This window comes from Fulmarus glacialis, unplaced genomic scaffold, assembly GCF_000690835.1.
Source record: "Fulmarus glacialis isolate BGI_N327 unplaced genomic scaffold, ASM69083v1 Scaffold40136, whole genome shotgun sequence".
Taxonomy (NCBI): domain Eukaryota; kingdom Metazoa; phylum Chordata; class Aves; order Procellariiformes; family Procellariidae; genus Fulmarus; species Fulmarus glacialis.
In genome coordinates this window covers 2,716-27,767 of record NW_009220715.1, presented here as the reverse complement: position 1 = coordinate 27,767, position 25,052 = coordinate 2,716, and the positions used below count along the sequence as shown (strand labels likewise).

The 25,052-nt window shown below is 35.1% G+C and overlaps 1 protein-coding gene across 1 annotated transcript; it reads left to right on the top strand.

The window, feature by feature from the left end:
* On the top strand, positions 1–24,747 carry AEBP2 (AE binding protein 2). The gene is made up of 5 exons (XM_009580859.1): positions 1–205; positions 3,397–3,504; positions 12,068–12,254; positions 18,116–18,240; positions 24,676–24,747. The coding sequence occupies exons 1-5, from the start codon at positions 14–16 to the stop codon at positions 24,745–24,747; spliced, it is 684 nt and encodes a 227-aa protein (XP_009579154.1). The 5' UTR covers positions 1–13.
* Positions 24,748–25,052: the final 305 nt, after the last annotated feature.

Genomic DNA, 25,052 nt, shown 5'->3' with positions numbered 1-25,052 from the left:
AAGCAGCACTATTATGGATGTAGACAGCACAATTTCCAGTGGGCGTTCAACTCCGGTTATGATGAATGGACAGGGAGTTCCTGCCTCCTCTGCAAAAAGCATTGCTTATAACTGTTGTTGGGACCATTGCCATGCTTGCTTCAGCTCCAGCCCGGATTTGGCAGATCACATTCGCTCCATACATGTGGATGGTCAACGAGGAGGGGTTAGTGTTGCTTTTTGTTTTCTTCCTCTTTCTTAGTTGCCAATATTTTACTCTTTAATGACAGTAGCAAATTTTATGTTTTAAAGTATCATTTCTGTAGCTAGTGGCAAGTAAGGTTGGGCCTTCAGCAGTTTGGTATTAGGCATTCAGCTGTGTCTTTTGCATAGTTCACCTGATTTGGTATTCTGTGTTTTTAATTGAATGCCTAACTTTAAGAATGTAGTAAGTTCTTTTTAATAAATGATTTGGAGTTACCAGATTTTTGATAGATGTGCTAACTTCCCAACATCCTGAAGCTGTTGGTATATTTTTAAGTGCTTATACTTGGAATTCATTTTCTTAAAACTATTAGTGTACACGTTACTGCATGTGAACTCAGGTGAAGTCATGTCTTGATTATTTTTATGAATGGAGTATCACTAGAGGTAAAATATATACAGAATGTATGATAGGGAAGATGTAAGACTCATTGACTTGAGAGTACAAAGTCTTACCAAAACAGCTCTGTCTGTAGTACTGATGGCAAGTATACCTTCAATATAACTGCATTTAGTTGTTTTTTTTTTTTAAATTGAGGTACATACATAATAATGTATATTTCGGTTTAATCCCTTTTCAAATGATGCAATTTCCGTTGTTCTTACAATTTTAATGTTTCAAAACATCTTCCAGTAGTGTAATTTCAACTCTGTACTTGACTACCCGCCCCTCCCCAACCTCCCAAATTATGCCTGGAATATGTCATGTAAACTACCTTTACATCAAACACAAGCAATCTGCCTGCCTTCAGCACTGTATGTTGCAGCTCTTTAATTTCTTGGAGAGCTAATACCAAATCTTAACCTAGAATAGTCATTATCTTTTGACTTTGTCCTGTCAGTTCTCCAGAAATAAAATGTTAGGCCATTACACTTTATCTTGAATGAATAAGAGACTTGAATAAAATGTTAATTTGTATTACCTTAAATAATTTGTTATGTAATTGTGTCACTGAGGCAGCCGTGACTCTGGTTGTATTTAGTTAATGTTTTTTTGGTATGATTGAACTTTCAGCTTCATATTTGGTGACTTTTTTCATTCGAAGCTCTAAGCAGAATCATCCATCCAGTGAGCTGGCTTTTTAGCCACCCATGAGATGATTTCTGTAGTTCACTTCATAGGTTTATAAAAGTGTTATATGAATTCTGGATGAAACAATGAAATGGATGAGGTGTATCGGTATCTTGTGGGCTTTCATGTAACTGCATCTCTGGGGATCTTTGTTATCCCATCCATGGCCCCTTTTCATTTCTTAAAAAGGGACCGGAAGATTTTTCAGTTTGGTTTTTTTTGTATTGTGTTTCTGTTCACTTACATTCTGTAAGACATGATTTGTGGATATTTTTATTTAGAATATGTTAGACTGTATTTGTCTTTCTGAGAGGAGCTTGTTGGAAGCACCAGGTGTCTGATAACTGTTGCATTCAGTTCACACTTTTTATCCCCCTGCTGGAGTTGCTTTATTTTTTAAAAAGTTCTTCAACTTGATGCTGTGGAAGGGGACTGATTCTGTCTGTTTTGTTTCAAGGATTTGTCTGCCACCTACTGGTGAGGTGTTTGAGTGGTGTTAGAAATTATATTCTTGTGGTTTTGACTGGATTTCAGATATTACTTAACTACAATGGCTATAAATTTGAAGAAAAGTGGGAGTAGTAACTGCTTATTGAGAATATAAAAGCAATGCAATAAGCATCCTTGTATGGTAAAATGTGTGTTTTCAAGCTGATACTGAGAAAATGGCTCCAAACCAAACCAGATAGATCCATAAAGAGCCCAGGAAAATTTTGACAAAATAGTTTTACCTCCCAGAATTTTTTTTCAGAAATATTTTGGATTCAGCCTTTTGACAAGAGTTCCCAAGAAGCCTTGCCTGAACTTCTGGTGGGTTGTTGTAAAACCAAGTGCTTGTTTTTTGGAGGGATTTCATTTCCACAGTCCGTGACTTCACAGTAGTACTCCTTTGCTGAGTGCCTTGCAGTCTGCAGTTGCTGATGAAAATATTGGGACAGTTATGGAGCTGTTGCAGAGACAGAAATCTCGGAAATTCCAATTCTGTGGCTTCAGGGGGATCTGAAAACTGAGGAGCAGCAGATATTAAAAGTTTAGGGGGTTAGGCCTTAAGTGTCAGTAAATCTGGATCAGTCATACAGACATGCAGGGTTTTCCAGCTTTGTATTACTAAGCTGGGTTATCTATATATTATAAAGCAAGTACATAGCACTCCTGTGGCTGCTTTTTTGTTTTGAAAATACAGTCTTTTGAAGATTGAGTTTTTTAATCTCCAAAAGAGAACAAGAAACTCAAATCCAGTTAGTTTCCTGCAGTTCTGAAAACCTGTATTATGGACAGTGCTATTCCTGGGGACTGTATTTTGCTGCTACAAATCAGGGCTATACCTCCCTTCACACACAGACCTGTTGAGGAAATTCTAACGAAAGGCAAGTTCATTGAGCTTTTTTTATTTTCTCAGTTGTAGAGACACACAATGAGAGGAGAGAGAGAAAAGCAGCATGAGTAAGTTCTACTCCCCTTAATGCACTATTGTGCATGTGACTGATCTGTACACTGGAATCACAAAACATGCATAGACTTCGAATCCTATGAAAAATTGTAACTTTCTTCATTAGGAATTGAGTATAAGGCCCTAACTAGAGGTATCCAGTACTCCATAATATAAAACTCTGGTATCTAAACAACTATATTGTAATTAAGAGTTTTTACTTTTTCATGCTCAAAGAATAAAATTATTACTTGTTTATGAGAGTAAATGATTTTACTTCTATATCTGCTACCCAGAAAATGTAAATTTGTAATTTAAAAATGTTCTGTCTTAATATCTGGTAGATACATATATTGAGTGCAAACACAAACTCTTTACAGTGGATGCTGTGGCTCTTGATTGTGTTTATCTGCAGGAGGATCTGTTTTTTGATATTTTGTTCCAATGACCTGCTTTTTTGAATACTTGTGGTTGTAATTATTTTTTCCTTGGTGAGATATGAGAATTATGTTGCAAAATAAATGGTTATTGTTCAAAATTCTTTGAATACTTTGTATTGTGAAAACAGGCTTCTTTGCTAATCTGATGGTTTTTTTTTTTTTTACTTGTTTTCTTTGACTTGTGTAAACTTACCACATTTTTACTCTATTAGGTGTTTGTTTGCTTGTGGAAAGGTTGCAAAGTATATAATACACCTTCAACAAGTCAAAGTTGGTTGCAGAGGCATATGCTGACACACAGTGGGGACAAACCTTTCAAGGTAAGGTTCATTGTAAGATATATCATCCCTTATTTTAAGAGACATCCTATTTATTTTTCCTGATACAATATGTTTAATTGAAAAATGCCATCACAGGAGGATTTCTTAAAAAGTATCCAGTGATACTGATGAGCTGAGCCTTCGTCTTTGCAATAATGTGCCCAAAGGTCCGGTTCTGTTATGAAAACAGGTGAAGATACTGTTATTGCTTCTCTATCCCTGTTTCTTTTAATCTATAAATGATAGGGGAGTCTAAAACTAAATAGTGCTGAAGTTCAATCTTTTGTGCATTTTCCAGTTGAGCTGCTTACACTGTAACAGTGAGATATTTTGCCTCAATACTTTATACTTCCACATGAAACTTTGGATCATGCCTGATGGTGCACATTCTGTGCTTGAATAAGAGCTGGTTTTGTTAACAAAATTTGGTTGAAAAGATCAGTGGCTATTTATGGTTAACCTCTTTGAGAATAATAAGGAAGTCAGGAGTGCAGGACCGTTGGGCTGACTGTATTTCCTGCATAGTATTTTCTAACCTTCTCTTTCTTTCTCCCCCTAATCTGTACCTGCGATTCTAGGTATAGTAGTGTTTATCATTCCCATATCCACCAATCCGTTATTAATGAGTTGCTTCATCCTGTTATGGATACAGTTGGGGCAGTTCATAGCTGTCAGTCCTGGATCACTTGATGGTAAGTCCCACCCACACTACTTCAGACTGAAGTTCTCCTTCCATGTAGGATATGAAAATGAATTAGGGTTTTTTATTAAGTTTAGGCAGCATTTTATGCTTTCCTCTCCCCCACCCCCAACCCCACCAAGTTTTAGTCACTGTTTCTCCACTCCCCTCTTCTCTCTTTCTTCTCAGATAATATCTTCTGCTTTTTTTTTACTTTTTTTTTTATTTTAAGGCAGTTTTACTACTAAAAAATACTTTTCTGTTACAGTGATGTCTTCCAGAAGTTACTTCTGCACAGCTTATAACAGTAGTTGTGATAGAAAACAAAACTAAACTCAAAATCTAGAGACTAAAAATAGTGCGTTGCAGGTGAAAAAATTTTTTAATAAAAAAAAATCAAAAAAGTTTTTTTTCCATACTGAACTGTGTAGTTTAGTCTGAAAATTTCTGACTAAGAGAGTGAGTAACAACAGGAAACTTGCTCTTGAGGTTATCATACCCTTTGTTCAAAGGAATAAGGTTAGCATGCTCTTGGAAGCATATCATAAGGATCATAGATCCCTGAATGTTTGCAGAGATGATTGTTCCAGCAGCTGATCTAATCTTAAGTGTTAATCCCTGAATAAAATTAAAAAACAAACAAACAAAAAAAACCCACAAAAAAACCAAACCAAAAAACAAAACCCCAAACAGTCATCAGAGGAAACTTGTATCTTAGGTCTTCTCATTTTGGAATTAAATATTTTATATACCTTAAAGTATAATGACAAGCTTTGGTCTTGAAGGAAAGTCTTTCAGTAGGGTAATTTGTATACTTATTTGGTCTAGATCAAAGAAACTCAATTTTAGAGACATTGGGTTTAAAAGAGGTGTAGCTCAGAAATACCAGTAGTACTTCTGAGTCTGTCAGAGTTACCTAGCAAAGTCAGTAAAAGTTGGTATCCCAGTTTTTTGGCTAGGCTGGTTACAGCTAGGGCCCTAAAATTTAAAACAATTAGTTCTGATAATAATCATCTTGTGTTAAATATGTGTTGTTTCACCAGCTGATTTTCAGTACTTTCTGGTCATGCTAAGAAAAAGAACAAGACACAGGCTAGGATTGCAGTAGTTAATCATTATGGCTTAATGTGTGTCACTTCAGCATTTTTTCCTACTGTTGTCTTCAGTCCCTCTGTTTGTTTTTTATCTCTGTATTTCTCAATGTGTTCCTGGGGGCTTTGAATGGAGAATAATTGTGGTCTGAGTAGAATTTTGTAACATCTTTTGTTCCCCTGTCATTTATGCTGAATATAGGCTTCAGGGCTCACATGAGGTAGCCAAGTATGTAAGTGTCTGTGATAGCAACCTATTAATTGACTAGCCCCCGTTTCCTCCCTTCTTTTCTTTTACAAGCTTTTGAAATCTGCTGTGATACAAAAACACTTAAGAAAGTGTTAGATATTAGTCTTGATCGGTCCAAGAACAGCCATTACTAATTGTTTTACGGCAGTCATTCAAAACCAGAGGGAATGTTTCCGTTGGTGCATTTAGCTGTTCTTATAAATCTTAATTGCTCACCTTTTAGGAAAAGCCAAATTTTTTCAAGTCAGACTTGGATTAAGGACCTCTTGTTCTTGATGATTACTGCAGACAAAATATCTCCCAAAACCTAAATTACAAATGAAATTTCTGTTGCCTCATGAGAATACACTTGAGTTGTAGCATAAAAGAAGGAATCTGTAATTTTAGAGAACTTGCTGAAAATACATAGTCATTCAGTGTTTTATTTAAAAAAAAAAAAAAGTAAATGAATGTCAGTATTTTTGAGGAAAACTGTAAAAGGCAGTAATGGAAATAATATAGCTGTATGCTGTTGTCTGAAGAACTGCTGTTCAGGATGTTTTTAGGAAAAGCAAAGAATGTTAGCTAGGAAAGTGACAATTAAAAGCATGGAAAAGTTACTTTTGCAAAGGTAAAAGAACGCTATAATCGTTTAATGAGCTGAGGAGAGAAATAAATATATGGCAGGTTGCTATATTCCTATACTTCTAGTAGTATAAGAGACAAAAGTATTTTCTTAAATTGAAAGGCAGTTGGGGACTGTCTCGGGCATAAAGCTCTCCTTTGCATTAGAACTACTCTGTTGAAGGATATGTCCCTGTCCTGTCACTCTTTTGCTTGCAAGTGGACTCATTTTATGTAGTTGCCCATTTTGGGTTTAATTTTGTATTTTTGTGATACATGTGGTGTTGTCCTTTGATTAAAAGCTGTATTCAGCTGTAAATGAGCTGCTGTGCTCATATTAAAAGGTCTTTGTGGGTTTACCTGCCCTTTCCATGCATTCATATAAACTATGTGTAGTTCATTTGTCACAGAAATGAACCCACTTCTAAATTACAAAGCCAAAATGTTTCATATTTTCATAAGTTTCTCCTGTTCTTTTCTGTTTGTGTGGTTTAGTGTGTCCCCCTCAGCATTAAAATTGCAATACCTCTGTCACAGAAAAGGTAAATTTCCTTATGAATACCTGTTTTTGAGACCTTTGTTATGCTAGCTCCCTTTTTATATGGGGCAATTTCCTCGTAGTGTATGTCCAGTTCATAAGATGGAGACATTTTATATCTGAGTCATCTGCTGAACTAAGAAGAAAAAAAAAAAATGATACCCTAGATCTTTGGGCAGAATTTAGGACCTCAGTTCCCCTTTAGTCATCAGATTGCTTTTCTGTTTATTCCCTCCCCTTTTTTCTAAGTTTTTAATACTAATGGCCTTGGGTTTCATGTGGAACACATGGGTGAATTTTTTTGAGTTCATCATCACTAAGTTTTGTTATTGAGACAGTATCTTTTCTTAGGGCACCCACCAATCCCTCCAGCAAAGAGAGTGTCCATTAAATGAGACATAGTTACCATTCATTGCAGCTAGTTCTCAGTGTGTAGTCAAATATTATTTCTGCAAAGCAGCATACTTTTCCAATCCTACTTTTGGAAAGCACTGTTTCCTAGATTTGTTTTTCTTGTCAAGAGGAACAAACAAACAAACTGGTCTTCCAGAACATGTTTCTGGCTGAGAACTTGCTGGCCTTCTTTGGCCCACTGTTATGTATTTTTGAGGTTATGCTGCTCGGAAAACTGCTGGAAGTTTTCTCTTTGCTTATTGCAGTCTGATTCTAGCCATCCTTTCATCTTTTTTTTTTCATCTTCATTGTAGACATTCATTTAACATGGGTATTCTCAGGGCATGTAATTATTTCTCTGAAGACATTTAGTATGTTCATGTTTGTATGATTTTACATCCGCAGTTGAGAGAGAAAAAACTAAACATTATTCTTTTTCAGTTCTGTTACTACATAATTTTTGCAGCTTTTTAGAAACCGGTGCAACGTTGTGGAGTATCATCAACATGTAGTGGTGGTCCTGTCGAGGGTTCAGCAACTTAAAAACTTTCAGGCTTTCAGAACATGTAGACAGGTGGATCTAGAGAAATAATCTGCTGAGTTAGAAAAGTGATGCCGCTAACTGTCTTTGGCAAGCTGAGAAAGAATTTTTTCATTCACTTTATCTTTCTTGTCCTAAACTTGGCTGTTACAAATAATAAGTATTTGAATAGTTAATGTGCTGCGACAACCTGCATTTTCCAGCATGGTTTCTGGTACTCAAATTAATCGAAGTACTACTTGCCATGCCTTGTTGCTGTACAAGGCGTTGAAAGTTACTTGAAGACATATTAAATGAACTCTTAAAATGTAGACTAGGTGATCAAATACAAGATGTTAGGCACAATGAAAGGACAAATGGTACAGTGAGCACAAAAGAGTGGGAGATTTTATGCAAACTAATTGCATATAGCAATTTTCTGTAAAGATAAGATTGCATGTGGGTATGCTATCAACTGCTTTCACATACTGATTCTAGTGGGTACGCTCTTAATGTTTAAGATCAGTCATGAAAGGTTTGCTCATGTGGGGTAAATGCTTTCAATAACAACGAATGACAGTACACAGGTTCATTGGAGGCTTTCATCCTTTGTTTAAAAGGGGGGAAGAAAGTAGTAATAAAAAATTAAATTTGGTGCTCATTCTACCACCTGTAACTTCCAGAATTCATTAAGGGGTGACTGCATTTGATATGATTCTCAGTAGAGTAACACTTGTTGAAATCTAGAAAACACAGCCAAGCAGTTTTAGTCCTCATTCGGAATTCATGTCTGTTACTTTCTTGGCAGAATATCTTCTATCATTAGAGCTTTGCAGATGCAGTTAGAAAATGTAAAGGCGTTCTGCCTGAACACTTAGATTATAAGACAATAAGAAGATTTATCCAGATGTCTAAAATATTACTGTTAGATTTATTGGAAAAATTATACATTGAATATTCTAAAAAGAAGATTTGGTTATTCTGAATTTAATAGGAAAAAAACAACCTGTATTGCTAGATACTTTTATCCTGTTTGTTAAAGTCACTGCTCATTACTGCCCATTAATAATGGTGGGTATGGGTACACTGGAGAAATTAAACTTATTACGCGTTGACTTATTTTCTCTTGAAGTAACATATCCACCAATCCGGACCCAATCTGTCATATTTAAAATTGAATGCAAAATTTTGAGATTTAGGTTTTGGGGGAAAAATGAAGAGATTGGTTTAAAGTTGTGCATAATAGTTGAGTTTGATTTATTAGAAGCCCTCTAGATCTGTATAATTATCTGGTGGGAAGCTGATTTGGTGTGACTTACCGTCCAGAGATCCTGAAGTGACAGCCTGAACTGCTCCTTTATCTTTGGAGAGAAGAGACTTTACCCATTAGTAACGGATTGCTGGATATATTATTTTAGAGAAAAAAAAGAAAAAAAAACAGGTAAGATTTTTCTCCTCTTCTACTATTTCCTGTCTGCTACAAAGGCATTCTGTGTCATCTTTGATATATCAGCTGTTGATTATTTGATGACATGATCAGGTAGTCTCAAACTACACAATATCTGAATGTAATGATTCCTGCAAATATTTCATACCGTGGCTTCAGGCTATAAATAGGCTTTCTGGAAAAAGATAATTTCTAGTTGCAAGTTGCATATATTGAAGATTTAAGTATGCTGGTTTGGGGCTTTTGAAAGTAAAACTTCGGTAGAGCAAGAAAAGTAAGTGGTAGCTTCTGTAGATAATCTGTATAGGATATCTGTGATTGTTTTCTTTGTACATGACTAGACAAAAGTCAAGTTATGACATTGTGAGTCAAACTAAAATTTGTCATAAAAAGATGTTTCCTATCTGACAAGAAATACAATTAAGTCTTATGAACTTGTGCTTTAAAAAATTTTAGAAATGTGCCTGACACCAAGTTTATGTGTTATTTTCAAAAGGTATTGCCTTTTGATACTATACTTTAATAAACTTGAAATATGGTAATGCATGCATTGTACCAAGACTTTAGATTATTTTTGACCTCTGGCAGGCATTGGCAAGACTAAAATTTTAATTTCTCAGTGTGATTGAACTTCAGGGTATGTTTTTTTTTTTTTTTCTCTCTTTTTATTTTCCTGTAAGTGTTTGTAGGATCAGAAAGAGCTAGAAGCTGATGTCAGGAGCACCATAATGAAAGTTAAATCTCAGTTTAGATTTAGTTGCTTAGTTTAGTTTCATGAAACTGCTTTTATGGACGAGACAGCTATTTCAAGGACTTAAAAACTGGAGAATAAAGATTTGTTCAAACTAATGCATGCATGTATTTTACCTCTATCTGTTGATTGTGAGTTTGATCATCTTTAATACAACTAAGTGGGTCAGGTTCAAGGTCAGGTTGGATGGGGCTTTGACCAACGTAATCTAGTAGATGTCCTCACCCACGGTAGGGGGGTTGGAACTGCATGATTTTTAAAGGTCCCTTCCAACCGAAACCACTCCATGATTCTGTAAGTGTAAATTTTAATCTTCAGTATTTATCTGAAGTAATAAATATTGCATTGAGGTTAACATAGTGTAAATGAGATGAGGCTCTTGAGTGTTTTGAATTTCATAGATGTGCTGGGATTTCTTACATTGTAAGTCACTACAATATAAGTATACAATATTGCTATTGTTTGAACATGGGAAATTATAGGGCAAGGTAAAAAGGCGTAGGAAGGTTTTTGGTAGAAATCTTCACAATTCTTAAGATACTTACTAGTGGGGGAGACAGGAGGAACAAATACAGTGTGAAGGATCCTAAAGCTTTTTGTCAGGGAATTACATGTTTGTAGTTAGCTCAGTACTTAGAGAAAGTTAGGGAAAGTTTTTTAAGTGTGGTTCCTCCCCAGCCCCCACCCCACCTCCCCCCCCAAAAAACCCCAAACACAAAAGGCAAATAAAAATGTGAAAAAAGTCCTCCTATTTTTTGTCTTTTACTGTCTTGAAATGTATATGCATATTTTTAGTCCTATAGCAAGTATTAAGTCCTTGGAGATAACAGAGGTTTTTCTCTTCATGGACACTATATTGTTTTGTGATGATCATGGAAAACCATTTGCTAGGTCTGAGGTAGAAATAGACTTCTCAATTTTGCAGCCACAGTTGGAAAACAACACATTTGGATTTTAGGGACAAAACAGGCTGAGTGGTGTTCTGCTGTTTTCTTGTCTTTCAATCAAATGTGCAGGCTTGGGGCAGATTACTGTAAGAGCTTGCAAATTCATCCTTAGTCTTCAGAGAAAACTTAGCACTATGTGCATAGTTGCAGCATTATTTATTCCCGAATTCCTGTTGGAGCTGCCTCATCAGTTTGCTGTGAAGGGAAATGCTAGAGAAGAGATGTACAGATCAAAGACCTGAGAAAGAGGGGGAGGAGCAGAACAGATGTGGAAGAAGGAGAACTTTCCAATGGTTTAGAGTGGTTTCTGGCTACTGGCTGATCAGCTCATTTGCCCTACTACTATCCTCTGAATCAGAAGAAAAAATTATCATGTGGATATACAATTAATTGCAGCCAAAGATGGAATGCGTATCTTAAAATCACTTTTCTATTACCCTTGTAAGCTCAGGGCACAAGAGAAAAGGTTTGTGCCTCCCTCCCCAACAGTAGAATTTAAATACTCATTTTGCAAATGAAATAATCGTAAATCTAAACCAAATACTTACAAAAATACCTATAATTATTGCAGCCAGTACTAGCTTAGTTGCATGTGTATCTTGTGATTTCTATGTTTCTGCTTAATTACTGTTGGACCTTTTGTTATTTTTCTGTTTGAGAAAGAGAGGCCATTTTCTTTAAATAAGAACTTACTTAAATACTTCTGAAGTAATAGTAGCATCCCAAAACAAATGTATAAATAATTATTATTAAGTTACTGAAGTTAAAAGTTTTAGACAGAAGTGTAAGATAACTATTTATTGACTTAGTATAGCATTTACAAAAAGCGTTAAGCTGTTTCAAATTTAATGTGGGTAAGGATGTACTTTTTTTACTTCTGCTTTGTCACAAGAAAGGAGGATGTTAGAGAACGTTACTGTTATCAAAGGCAGAAGATTGGAGAGCTGTTGAGAAATGCAGAATAACAGTGCAGTATTTTGAAAGACAAGGGGAAGTTGGTCTGCAAAGGGGAAAGTTCTTCAGAAGCATTTATTTTCTGTGGGAAAAGTTTCAGTGCATTGTTTGAGATTGGTTTTATGCTATACAATATTATAGAATATAATATAGCATAGAAAAAGGTGATTATACCATGAAATAATTATTGAGAGTTATAAAGTTCAGATAGAAATTTCTTTCAGATTATGTTTCTGTTTTTCTTTTTAAGAATTGCATGGTCATTAAGAATTTGTCTTCCTCTTAGTGTGTTGGAGGTTGAGCCAGAAAAGTCAAACTGAAAGATCTATCAAACTCCTGTGAATGTGTGCCATATAGCACACTGATACAGTTCTGTTTTTTTCTCATTAGTGTGTAGTTGGTGGGTGCAATGCCAGCTTTGCATCTCAGGGAGGACTTGCCCGTCATGTGCCCACACACTTCAGCCAGCAGAACTCTTCAAAAGTTGCCAGCCAGCCAAAGGCCAAAGAGGAATCTCCATCTAAAGCTGGAATGAATAAAAGAAGAAAGTTAAAGAACAAGAGACGACGATCATTACGTAAGTATTTCCAGAAGTAGAAGTTCTTGAAAGTTTTGTCTTGGACAGGAAGTTTCTCTTCAATGTGGATGTTTCTCTGCAGATGTGGGTCTGGTAGGGTTCGTGATCTTCAGCATTAGAGTGTTGGCATCCCTTGTCATGGGAATAAAACAATTCCAGATTCTGTTTGTATTTCTTTTTAGGGTAAAGGATCTATGTGTTCAGTAGAACAGATTGGTTTTCTGTGAGCAACAGTTTGAGTTTACAATTTAAAGATGCTTTTCATTTTAGAGTCGCTTCTTGTTTACTGCCTATATTACTGTTGGAAAATGTTCTGTTTAGTGATGATGAGATCTGAAGTTCAGTACGGCAGACAGAGATTGCAGATTCATATAAACCAGAGATAAATGCATGTTATATAAGCCCTCTTTGGAGCACAACATTTCATTAGCCTTAATGACAGTTTTATGAGCATAACCAAGATCTAATTTGGGGCAGATTTGACTTGCGACGTTTTTCGTTTTTTTTAATCTTTCTCTGCACAGTTGATGTTCGTTAAATTTCTATGAACCAATGTGTTGAGAAGTATGATTTATCATTTAAAGTGAGAATTGTTTCCTCTAGCAAGTAATAATCACTTACCCAGTATCTTTTCTAGTCCAGTTTGATCCAGTTGTTTGATTCCTGGATTGTCTTAGCATCAGGCTAATAACCATGTCAAATTTATTTAGAGATTCTAATGTACAGAAATGGTTAGGAAAGACTAGGCAATTATTAAAAAATTTAACTTTGTTTTAAAATTACTTTGGATGCAAATCTCCAGTACTGAATTGATTATTTACTAATTTTAAACTGTTTCAGTGACAGCTGCATTTTAGAGTAGACATGTAAAAAAATCGATTTGGATTTTTTCCTGCTAGTATGGCAACAGCTGATGAAAAAGCTTCCATTAATTTTTACCTGTGGTGTAAAGTCAACCTTAACAGTATTGGAGAGAAGCCCAAGATACTTTTTTTATGAACCACTGAACCTGTTATATCTCATACTGTCCACAGAAATGGAGCTCTGTTCATAAGCAGGCAATTATTTCAGTCCTGTCTCCTGGCTGGCGGTAGGATTTTAGTGATGGTGTGCCGTAGAACTTGTGTTACTTCGCTGGGTCAGCAATTATAGTCTTATTTTTCCAGAACTCTTCTGTGGCAGAACACTTCACTGTCTTGATCTTTCTGTTCCTGTGAAGAAACACAGTTACCAATTATTCAAACTGTACTGCAACAATGGATGCACATACTAGTGGTCTTAAGTGATTACTCTGTATCACGATTGTGATTATTCTTATCTTAATACCTCACCTGTGTTTTAAGTAACAGAAATTTATGAAGCAGCAGTCATGTTTCTGCCTTGAACGCAAAAAATTCTATCCTGGAAAGTTGCAGTATCATCTCGAATTCTGAAAAGTGTATTTTCTGTGTCTTTATTCCACACTGTGTGACAACTATGCAGTTCAGTGCTAGAAGAGCCACTGTTACCTTTAGTTATGGTGATTATTTTCTTTCACTTTTTTTTTTAAATGATTGGTATATGTGTGCAAATTATGTCATTAAACACATCTTAGAGGAATTCTTTAAGTTTGTGTTTTTAATTTTGACACTGATTCAACATTCAAAGAAGGTAGAAAGCTATTTTTGTTCTTTTCAGAATTTGACTTTCAAAGAGGTTTCCCTTTCACTCTAGCAATCTATGTAAATAAGAAGGTTCAAGAAGGGAAGGCTGATCAATGAAGGGTTATGTTGTCACTCTGCAGTATCCTTTCAGTTCATCTTAGATGTAATGAAAGAGAGACTTACTTGAAATAGTTGCAGGCTCCTAAAGGATTACTTTGATTTTTGCCTGTGTTACTCAAACAAAATATAGATGTCTAAGACTTGTCACTTCAAAATTTTCATCTTCCGAGATTCCTGAGTTGCATCTTGGCTTGCTTCTCCATACTGATTTTGTTAGGTGACTGATTTAATGCATTTTAACTTAATTTTCGCCCCAGTATATGCAGAAGTAGTTTTTCAGGTTGGCATTTCATTAGTAATTGATGAACATTATTGACTTACAAGTTTCAAATCAGAGCTTTGTAGTTAAAACTTCAAATTATCTGCTAAGATGTTCTAGTTGTGATAAGAATTTACTGCAGAATTCTTGAATGAATCTATGGCAAAAAATGTAAGTAGTAAATATTATGGGTATGTTAAAGACCAAACTGTGGTACTTCAATAGTCTGCTGTCTTGATCAAGTGTTGCACAGAAAGAAAAATGACAGCTGCTTAAGCAATTTTTTATCTTCTTGCCTCTTGAGACAAATGCAATGCTGGCTGTAGAGTTTTGCCTTAAGGCAAAAATCGTCTCCAACTGAGTTGGGAACTGACTGCTGTAATGTATTTCTCCAGAGGGTATGTGACCCAGAAATGTATCCAAAGTTGATGGCATTTTCTGAAAATGCTAAGTAGTGGTAGCTTTTCTTTAAAACTGTGTGGATTATTGTTGATTAGGTGAACCTGACAAAGGGCTGATACAATTTTGCTTCTCTCTGTTTCTTAGCTGAGTTTTAGTTCAAGAATGAAGTATACAAGTTTGTATATTTTGTTTTTACAAGAAGGGGCAGGGGGCAAGTACCCTTATCTAAGAAGCCAAAGTAACAAAGTAACAGCATTAAATATTTTCAGTCTAGAGTATATAAAGCTAGGAACATAGCTTTATATTTAGATATTTTAAAAGTGTCCAAAAGGAGAGATGTTGAACATACACACCAGGTTCCCTGCAAGCTGGGTTACAAGAAGTTATGACAAATGGGTGTAAAGCAAGATGCTATTTGATAGTGTACAATCTGTTTAAATCACTCACAAATAGTCATTTGATGAAAAAATTACAGTTTTGCATCACACAACAATCTTTCTCCTGAAAAAACGTTGTCATGATGTTATTTATACCTTCTCATGGTTTGATTAGACCCTGACTTTTTTTGCAAGGTGTAAGTGGCTTACTAAATACTTATTGGCAATCGATTGCTAATACATGCTGCTATTGAAGCATCCTCGTATATAAATTCTTAACAGTTTAAATAGAGCAAATCAATGAATTTGCTTCCTCTATATAGACCTGTGTTTTATATCTGAAGGTTAACACCCTTCTGAGAGACATTAATGCATAAATAAAAAAGGAGACTTTACTGTGGCTTTGTATGTGACAAGAACATGATCTTCTAACAGACTATAAAGAGAATTCTTACTGCTACTTGATTTTTTTTTTCTTTCTTTCTTAAAATCTTGCTGTTCTTAAACTGTTTTGCATTTCTTTTTTCCTGTCTGTAAACAGTATATGTTCTTGTAAGTGTGGAAATCAGTATTTTTATGATGAAAGCATGTTTTACTATAGACACGGTATAGATGGTTACATTAGTGGTGCTATAGAGACCGTCTGATTTGGCATATAAATTTTGATGTTGCAGAATAAATCAGGATTACAGTCAGTAGCTTGCTTTCTCTTCTGGATAGCCTTAAACACATTCACTGCTCCATGTAGTCTGTCATTTAGAGGTATAAAGCCAAACGTATTGAAAGTGTGTATCTCTAAAATAAGTCATACTATGGCTATTCGGAAGTTACCTCAAAGAATTTTGCAGAACCTAAGACTATATTTACAATATTGTCACTTGCTTTTCCAATAGCAAAGATGACACTATAGTTATTAACAAGCATGATAATTGAGTTCACTGGAGAAATGCAAGCGAGATAGGGAAACTTATTGTTCATGGAATTTACAGTAAGAATGTTACTTACATAAGACTTGGAATTTCATTTATTAGGCTACTAGTATGAAGATTTTAATTTATTTGACTTAAGTAATTGATGTGTACTTGGAACTTGTATTAAGCAGGAAGGGAGACACCTTACTCTGAAAATAATTTTGAGGGAATAGATTTAAGATACACAGAAGATACAGCATTAACACTCAATAAGCAATAAATAAAACTATTCATATGCCTTTGACAAATTGTGCCCTTTCTTCTCTATCTGTTGAATGATATCCAGTGGTAAATCCTGAAGAAATTTGCTGTATGAAACCAAAAGCAAAAATTTGGGGTTGTCTTTTCCTTTCCACCCTCCCTTCCTTCCTGCTTCATATTTATTTATAAAATATTTATCTGCTTACATCACTGACCACCTGCAGCATGAACTGCGCTTGTACATTACCACTTACAGCAAGAAAACATTTCAGTTAAATGATTGCCTAATTGGCAGTATCCAGCCGAGATAGAGTAAGGACAGAACATAATGTACAGATGAATGCTTAACAACAGTTAGTCCCAGGAGTGTAGCAAATACTAGTTTTAAGTGGAATTTGTAGTTTGTTTTGAAATAATGGATAAATAGTCTTGGTGAAAAGGAATATAGAAGTTGTTTTAAATGAAGACAACAGAACTTTGAATCACTGTTTTTGCAGATTACAGGATGATATATAGTTGATAACATAATATCAACTCCTACTCTGAGTTTTAATTTGTGTGTTATATAGAGAATTACTGCTCTCAAATAAGGCTTAAAAAATCTGAATACTTTCATACTGTATTTGCTCATGTAATTTTACTACTATACTATATGGTATATTTTTAAAAATTTGTGTGAAGTATTTCTAACGGTATGCAAATATGTGCCTAGTAGCAGTTATTTTTTAAAGTACTTTTAGTGTAGAATTGATAGACCTTCTGTATACTCCAAATCAGATTTCAATTATTTTTTACTGTTCAAGAAACGCTTAACTATAAAAGTCCTTTTCTAAAAGGAAAAGGGCTTTATTAATGCATGCTGGTTTTAGACTAGTTGTAAAATATCAGAAGGATGTTAATTGCATTTTACTCAATATAAATTGAAGTGTAGTATGTGATGCAGTTGGTGCTTCTTGGCTAGAAAATAATCTGTTTACTAATAATCAAAGAACATGGAATGACAAATTTTACATATAAAGAAACACGTTCAGCAGTGTGGAGTTCTTCACATGACTATTCAGCATTATTACTCCTTAGAGATCAAAAATTTCTTGACCAGCTAGTATTTTCTGTATGTTCACAATAATTCTTACTTAATCCTTTGCTTTGTGTTTCACTGTAGTACCAAGCAGTTTTGGTTTCAGTGCCATTGTTGATCGCTGTGCAGCATCCCGGTATTCACTGAAATAGCTGGTTTTTTTAGTGATTATGAATTAGATTAGAGCAGATTGTTTTTAATAAAGTTAAGAAATAAGGTATGGGTATAATTCTGCTTTTAAGATGTTGATTGTACGCACTATCATGTTTTGAAGTACTTTAATACTATTTTTTAAAAAGTCACAGCAGTGATATTGGAACTATTTACTGTGCTGTAAAGGTGACTTGGCCATTTAGGTTCCCATAAACATTGCAACCTAACTGGGCTGGTTTTGCATTAAATTAAAACTCACATTTATTAATGAGTTCTGGGACTTAGCTTCTTTGTACTGGGACTTTTTTTTTTAAGAGATGATAGCACGGGATGTTCGCAGAGGTATTCAGCCAAATTAATGAATTCTTAATTTTGAAGATTAGGAAAGAATAGAATTCACTTGAAACTTAAAAAAATGAGTGAGTGTAATTCAGTTTGTCAATAGCTGTTTCATCTACAAGGAGTATGTTTTGACCAAACTTAAATGGATTGTGCCCCTCTTGGAGTCACTCTAATGTTTACAACTCTTTGACAAGGTAGTGCTACTGCCATAATGATAAATGATCTACTAATGACACTTCAGACTTACTTACATGCTTGAATGTGTTTGAATGCTTTCAATGTGCTGAACACTAAGGATCTCTTTTCCTTTTCTAGCAAGACCTCATGACTTCTTTGATGCGCAAACACTGGATGCTATAAGACATCGAGCCATCTGCTTTAACCTCTCAGCACATATAGAAAGTTTAGGAAAAGGCCACAGTGTTGTATTTCATAGTACTGTAAGTATATATATCATGCAGTCTGTCTGTTTACCTATGTGTCTGAAAAATCTAATACTTCAGAAGATTTCTGTTTTCCTCTTACTACTGTAGGCATTTAGTCAGAAATAAGTAATAGTAAACATTGTTGATTTGTCCATTTCTATTAATAAATAAACTTTTTAAAAGTAGTGTTAGTAGTTGTTGTAGCTCACAAATTGAATAGCTTGCAACAATTCCTGTCTGATACACTTAGGGAAATATCTAACAGCAAGTATGTGTTGCAGAAAAATTTGGTTGTATCTTCTAAATAAGGATGCAATTCAGATGGCATTTCCATAGTAGTGAGTGACAGTACTAATTTATCACACGGAATATTTTGAGGGTAATTGTATAATTGAATATTTAAAGATGCTGATCTGAAATTTATTTTTATTCCTTTTTTTCAGTTTAAAAAATATAATCCTGAATAAATGTATTGTTATCCCCCTTTTTTCTTTTTCTTTTAATAAGTTAATAAACTTGCCACCAAAATGTCAGTGAATTCCTAGAAGGAGGCAAGTGCCGGGTGGGGAACTGGCCTTTAGTCCTGTTTCCATATCCTATTTCGTTAATTTCACTTGTTTGTGGATAGGATAGACATCAGTATTAATTTAGAAAAGTTCAAAATGGGGAAAAAAGTACTGAATTGGGGTATAGGGATCAGAAGTTCAAAAAGCTATATAACCTCAGGTTTTCTTAACCCAGTTGGAAGATATGGTAGAGACTCAGCTGAAGAAAAGAATTAAGAGATAGGACGAAATGAGGGGGGTGCTTTGTAAATTGGCAGACCTGTGCAAGATGAACTGCAGTCCAAGGAAGGAATGCTGACTGCTGTGTCTTCAGCTATGGCTTAACCTTAACACATGATTCAAACTATTGAACCGTCAGTCTCTTTCCATAAATTAAAGATGATTTTATATGCATGAAACTTATTTCATTCTGTTCTACAAGACTGATGATTGTTATAAATATGTGGCCTGTATTAGAAATTTTTCCCAAATGATTACTCCTGAACTTTATGTGCATTGAGCACCAGCTGCAAGTGGAGATTTGCAGGTGGCTTAGCTGTTACTGTATTTAAATCTCATTCTAGTTTTCCTGGCCGAGATGGATTTTACAATGCTGTGAGAAAAGCAGATTCTCTTCCAATTCACAGCTTGCTTTAATCTGAAACGTTATCCAGACAGACTACTCAGTTGTGGAAGCTCATCTCTGGCTATTGGAATAATTCATAAGGAGATGGAATTAGAGGGAGGAATGTGCTCTAAAACTGCTTCGAATTAACTTGGAGGAAGTGGTGAAAATCCTTTTAGCTTATCCATGCATGTGTCACTCGAGATGGTAGGTTGTTGATTAGATCTGCAATTGGTTATACCTCAGTTGTGGGAGAGGTTGTACCAGCAGCAGAACTGTTCTCAGGTTCCAGCTCTATGCTGCACTTTGCTACCCTGTTTTAGTGTGCTGCTACGCTTTTGTGGGCTTGTGCTGGACATCAGCTATATTGATAAGACGCAGCCTAAAATCTGCTTTGAAAAGAAAAGGTAGAATAGAAGCAGTCTTGTGGACGTACACTGTTAACTAAGCTAATGGTCACCTCAGATGCAAACACATTTCGCATAACTTATAAGCATTGGGACATTGAATTTGAATGGTGACTGGCTAAATAGCATAATACAGTTTGTGTGGTTCACCTTCAGATGAAGAAAAAATGTGTAATTATCAGAGGCATTAATTTGAAAGGTGAAAAACATGAAGATAAAACTGTCTTGCTGTCTGAAAACTGACATAAATGATGTGGGTTTATTTTTTTTATGCAGCATAAGAGTAATGGCAGCACAACACAGTATTTTACAGGATGGATATCCTAGTGAAAAATTACTGATGTGAAGAATTTCTAAGCAGTCACTGTAGATACCTTTCATCTCATATGAAAAGGCACTCCTTTTATTTTTTTTTTTTTAAACTCATCTTTTTCTTTATACATATGGAAAGCTGTAGAATGCAGTCATCAATGAAGTCTTTTTGAATAAATGGTTTTGCCATCCAGAGTTCACCTTTGACTTCACTATGAATTTTTTTTTCTGCTTAGTTTTTTTTATGGGAGTCAAATTCTTGGTACTGTGATTCTCTGAATTGTCAGATGGAAAAAGTCAAGCATTTCCATTTAACCTGAAGACCAGATATTATACTGATTAAAAAATGTAGCTTATAGGTTACCCTGTCCTCCATGCCCCACGCCCCCAGCTTTTTGAAATGGCTAGAATTAATTCTCTAAAATGTTTGAATACTAAACTGTTTTTCACTGGTTTTAGCTTTTTTAGATGTATCAGTTCAGCAATCACATATATTGATACTAGTTACATGTGTTTTGAAATCTTAAAACTTTGAAACACAGTAAGTGAATAAAGTAAAATGCATACCAATTTATAGGGTGAAATTTTTTTCTTTTTCCAGAAGAGGTCAGCAGAGCTCCATTTCTGTTTTGAGACAACTTTGATGCATGTTTCCTTCAGAGAGATAAATACAAATTAAATTTCCCTTTTGTTTCTGGGACAGTGCATGAAATTTAGAGAATATAATAAGAGTTTTTTCAAATAAAGCTGTATTGACCATACATCTACTGGCTGAATTATATTTTTAAATGGAAAACTTAAATGGACTTAAGTTCTTTACAAAACAATTTTAAGTCTTCAGAGCATCATTATTGCAGACATGCTAGATTTCTTCCATTTCAATTGTAACTTTTGAAGACTTGACTACTGATTACTAGTGTCAAAGTAGCAAATAATTTTTTAAATTTTTTTTTTTTTTTTGCAAAATTTTTGCAATTTTGCATTTGACTGCATTATAGCTGTGTTTCTGACTCTAGCCTGCCTAGGATATGGTAAAATTCTCATTGCACTAATTGTGGTAAAAGTGGATACTTTTTATACCTTTTATAAAAACTTCCTTAAATTTGACAATTTCAGAATACATGTGGGAAGAAGCAATGGCAGCTATAGATGCCAGATTTCTGTTGTCTCCTAACAGAAAGCTAACGTACTACTTTAATATTAAACAAAAATAGGCTTGTTCTGTATGTGGAGAGAGGATCTTTCATCCCAGTCAAAAACAAGTGAATTGCTCAGATTTTGAGTATTGATTATTTAGTAGGGATAAGATAAGCCAATGATATGGGGAAAAAGTCTGCAAAATTCACATCGGATACAAGTATATCTCTCTGTGCGAAAGCAACCTAGCTATAACTTTCATAGCTTTCGTGTATTATATATGATTAGCTCTTTTATTATAAACAATTATTTTTTTAATTTTCTACTGCTAAAAGTTACTTTTTCTTCCTGTTAAACTTCTGTGTGTGTGTGAAAGCTGGTTCAAGCTCTTAGTGTAGCACTGATGGCTTGAAGATGTTCCTAGGGCTGTAGAATAAGAGAATGTTACTTGTAGTGGTATAATTCGGGCAATATTTGAATCACCCTAAATTTTGTACCCTGAATCTCTTTTATACATCAGTGTTTCATTTTTTGAGTTTTTACAGATACCTCTCTGTGGTGATGGTAAGACAGCAGTGTCCTAAATTTTGTACTGCGTATTCCTGAAAATGAGAAATTGTTAATGTCAGAGTCTCTGTACTTTTTTTTTCCTGTTGGAGAATGCAGGTGATGATATTGGGTGGTTCTCGCAGACTTCTGTGTGGTTCTGGAATGGTGATTCCATATGTATTATACTGTAAAACCCCGTAGAAGCAGTGCTATTGATCATTTTATAGAGGGACAACAACCACAGCTTTAACTGGTATTTAGATGTAATATCCATCTGTGACTTGTGTATTCTGTATGGTTTCCTAGTTCATATTCTTCAAGTTTTAGATAGGATGAAGAGCAGTTTGTGGAGAATAACTTCTTCCTTCGAACTCGGGTGTAGCTAATGTTGTGTCCAAATGCTAACATTTAAAAATTCTAACCTGTAAACTTTTCAGTATGTGTTATCCATGATGCTTGCATTACATGAGAGAACATATGTGTCTCCTTAAAACTTGAAGGTTAATTTGAGAATGAACTGGACTGTACAAGAAAACGTATGGTTTTGAACAGGAAAGCTGATGAGAACTGAATTTTATTTGCCCTGTAAAGTGAGCTTTGACTTACCTTTATTTGGTTCCAGGCTCAGGTGCTCCAGTCTACAGCAAAGAAACTGAGTTTGCTGAAGAAGCAGCTGGGTTCTGGACAAAGGCTAAAACTTAAAGTTGGAAGGGATTGGAGGAGTGCTTTCTAATCTTTATTTAAAAAGAAGTCAGGCTTTTCGTCTGCTGCAAATTTAGCAAAAGGATGTATCCTGTTGTGGGTGTGGCTTGAGACTTATGAGGAAAAGTCTTAGCAGTGTTTTGCATGCCTAAATTAAAGAACCTTACAGTATTCTTTGATACAAGAGTCAATTAAACTTTGTCGAATTGGCAAAGATTACTAGAAAAAGGATTTTTACTGTCATTTATCTACCGTATCCCACTATGATATCCTACTGCAGTTCTTGCAGGGAGCATTCCTTCACTTTATCTTGAATTGCCTGATATCAAAAGCAGATTTTCTCACTCTGCCTTCCAATCCCATTTCCAGATGAATTGTGAATATATATTAAATGAGAGAACCTAAAACTGGGGCTAACTAATGGGAACCTCCTCCTTTTGGAAGAACTGTGCATTACCGTACTTCGTTTATTGCTTCTCTAGCCTTAGGCTATCAGATGGCCTTTTCCATGTCTCATGACAACTTGTTTTAAAACCTGAGACTTCAATATTTTTTAGAAATTCAGTATGTCAGACACTGTGATGGCTTGACGTTGGCTGGACACCAGGTGCCCACCAAGCTCTGCTATCACTCTCCTCCTCAGCTGGAGAGGGGAGAGAGAATACAAAGAAAGGCTCGTGGGTTGAGATAAGGACAGGGAGAGATCACTCACCAATTACAGTCACGGGCAAAACATGAACACTTCTCTCTGCATCATTTTTGTTCAGAAGATTACTGCATAGTTGTAAAAATAAAACTTTAAACAAATTTGTGAATTCCTTGAAATGTCATGACTAAGTTTAATTTACCATGGCATTCAGTTGTGGGAAATTGCTTTGGTTGATGCAGATTATGGACTTCAGTATTTAAGATCCGTATGCTACACTTTAGTTAAGCCATTTTCATAAAGATCATTACCACCCTTCTGTATTTCTGTGCTTTAAAGGTTCTCTAATAAAGTTTTTGGAGTTTACAGTATCTGCATTGACTATGTGTAGAATCTTTCAAAGATTTAATAAGCATTTTATGCTCAGAGGTGCAGAAGGTGGGAGAATTGGTGTTGGAAGCAAATAGGAAAATCTGTATGAAGTATTGTGATGTGTAGTAAAGGAGAAGCTGAGGGTAAATCAGTAGAAGAGGAAGCAAACGGCTTTTCCCGGTTTTCTGGATAGTGTAAATTTTTGGGATACCTTCTGAATGCTGGTGTTAAAGAATATATTTGTACCTGAATGAACAGATTTCTTTTTTTATACTTCCTATGTGTGTATTTCTAACTTTGTCTTGGCTAAAGATGGGAGTCTAGCTTCAGGGTCCTGCACCTAAAAATTTTATTCTCTGTGAGAGTATCTTATGTGCTGGTCTACTTTGAGCTAGTATGAGAAACTATGAGAAAGTTCTCACTTCTTGTCTGGGACCTTACCAGTAGAGTGCATATGTTCTGCTTAAATTTGATCAATTGTCGACAGGTCTTTGAGATGTCATTTGATTTGTCATTCATATAACAATAGTAGCAAGTGTACCCTTTACAAGTGTCCCCGTTTATGTATGCATTAAACCTCTGTAAGTCTGTGAGTTCTTGCAGGTAGCCTTTGCCATTGCCTCATTCAGTGCTTGGTTTAGGTGTTGGAAAGGAATGAGTAAAGGTTACCTAGGAAGTTATACATACGATGTGTCCAGATATCAAAGCATTTGTGAGAGAAGATTTTGTTCTTATGCCATGCTGTAATTAAACTATAAGCTGCATCAGTTTCTTGCATCCTCTATAGACGTCTTGTGGAACAACATGAGCATATTTGTAAAGGAATGTATGTTCTTCAAAGCTTTTGGAATAGCTGCTGAAAAATTTGAGCTATTTTAAAACAAAGAAGACTACTTACAGGATGTTCTCTCCCCCACCCCGGGGGGTCCCGGGGGACCACTCAGTAGACAAATGTTACACGAAAGTATTAAACCTTGCCAAGAATGGCTTGAGTAGTGATATATACATTCTACCTATATACAGAATTAATACAACTTTCAAAGAGTAAAACAGTTTGCCTTTTATGAATGTCCAGTTGAATGTGAACAACAACAGTTTTTGAGAAAAAAAATCTGCAGATGTGGTTTTAATTATGATTTATGTAATTATTATCAGGTAATAGCTAAAAGAAAAGAAGATTCTGGAAAAATAAAGCTCTTGCTTCATTGGACACCAGAGGACATGTGAGTATATTGCTAGCGATACGATATAGGATTTAAATGGGGAAGGACTTACAGTGCGGCAAATGAGCTGTCACTAAATTATGTTATGCCTTTGAATATCTAAATTAAAGTTCATGTTTTAAAAAATGCTTTTTAAAAAGTAATTTAGAAGTTCAAAAAATAATAAGCAATGTTTAATTAGTTTTTTTACTTTAGCTTTGAAGCCTTCAGACTCTGATACCAGTTTAAGTAAATTTGAAGCTGTATTTTTGATGCATTTTGTCACTATGGGTATTAATAACAAGGTCTTCTACTTATTGAATGGAGAAT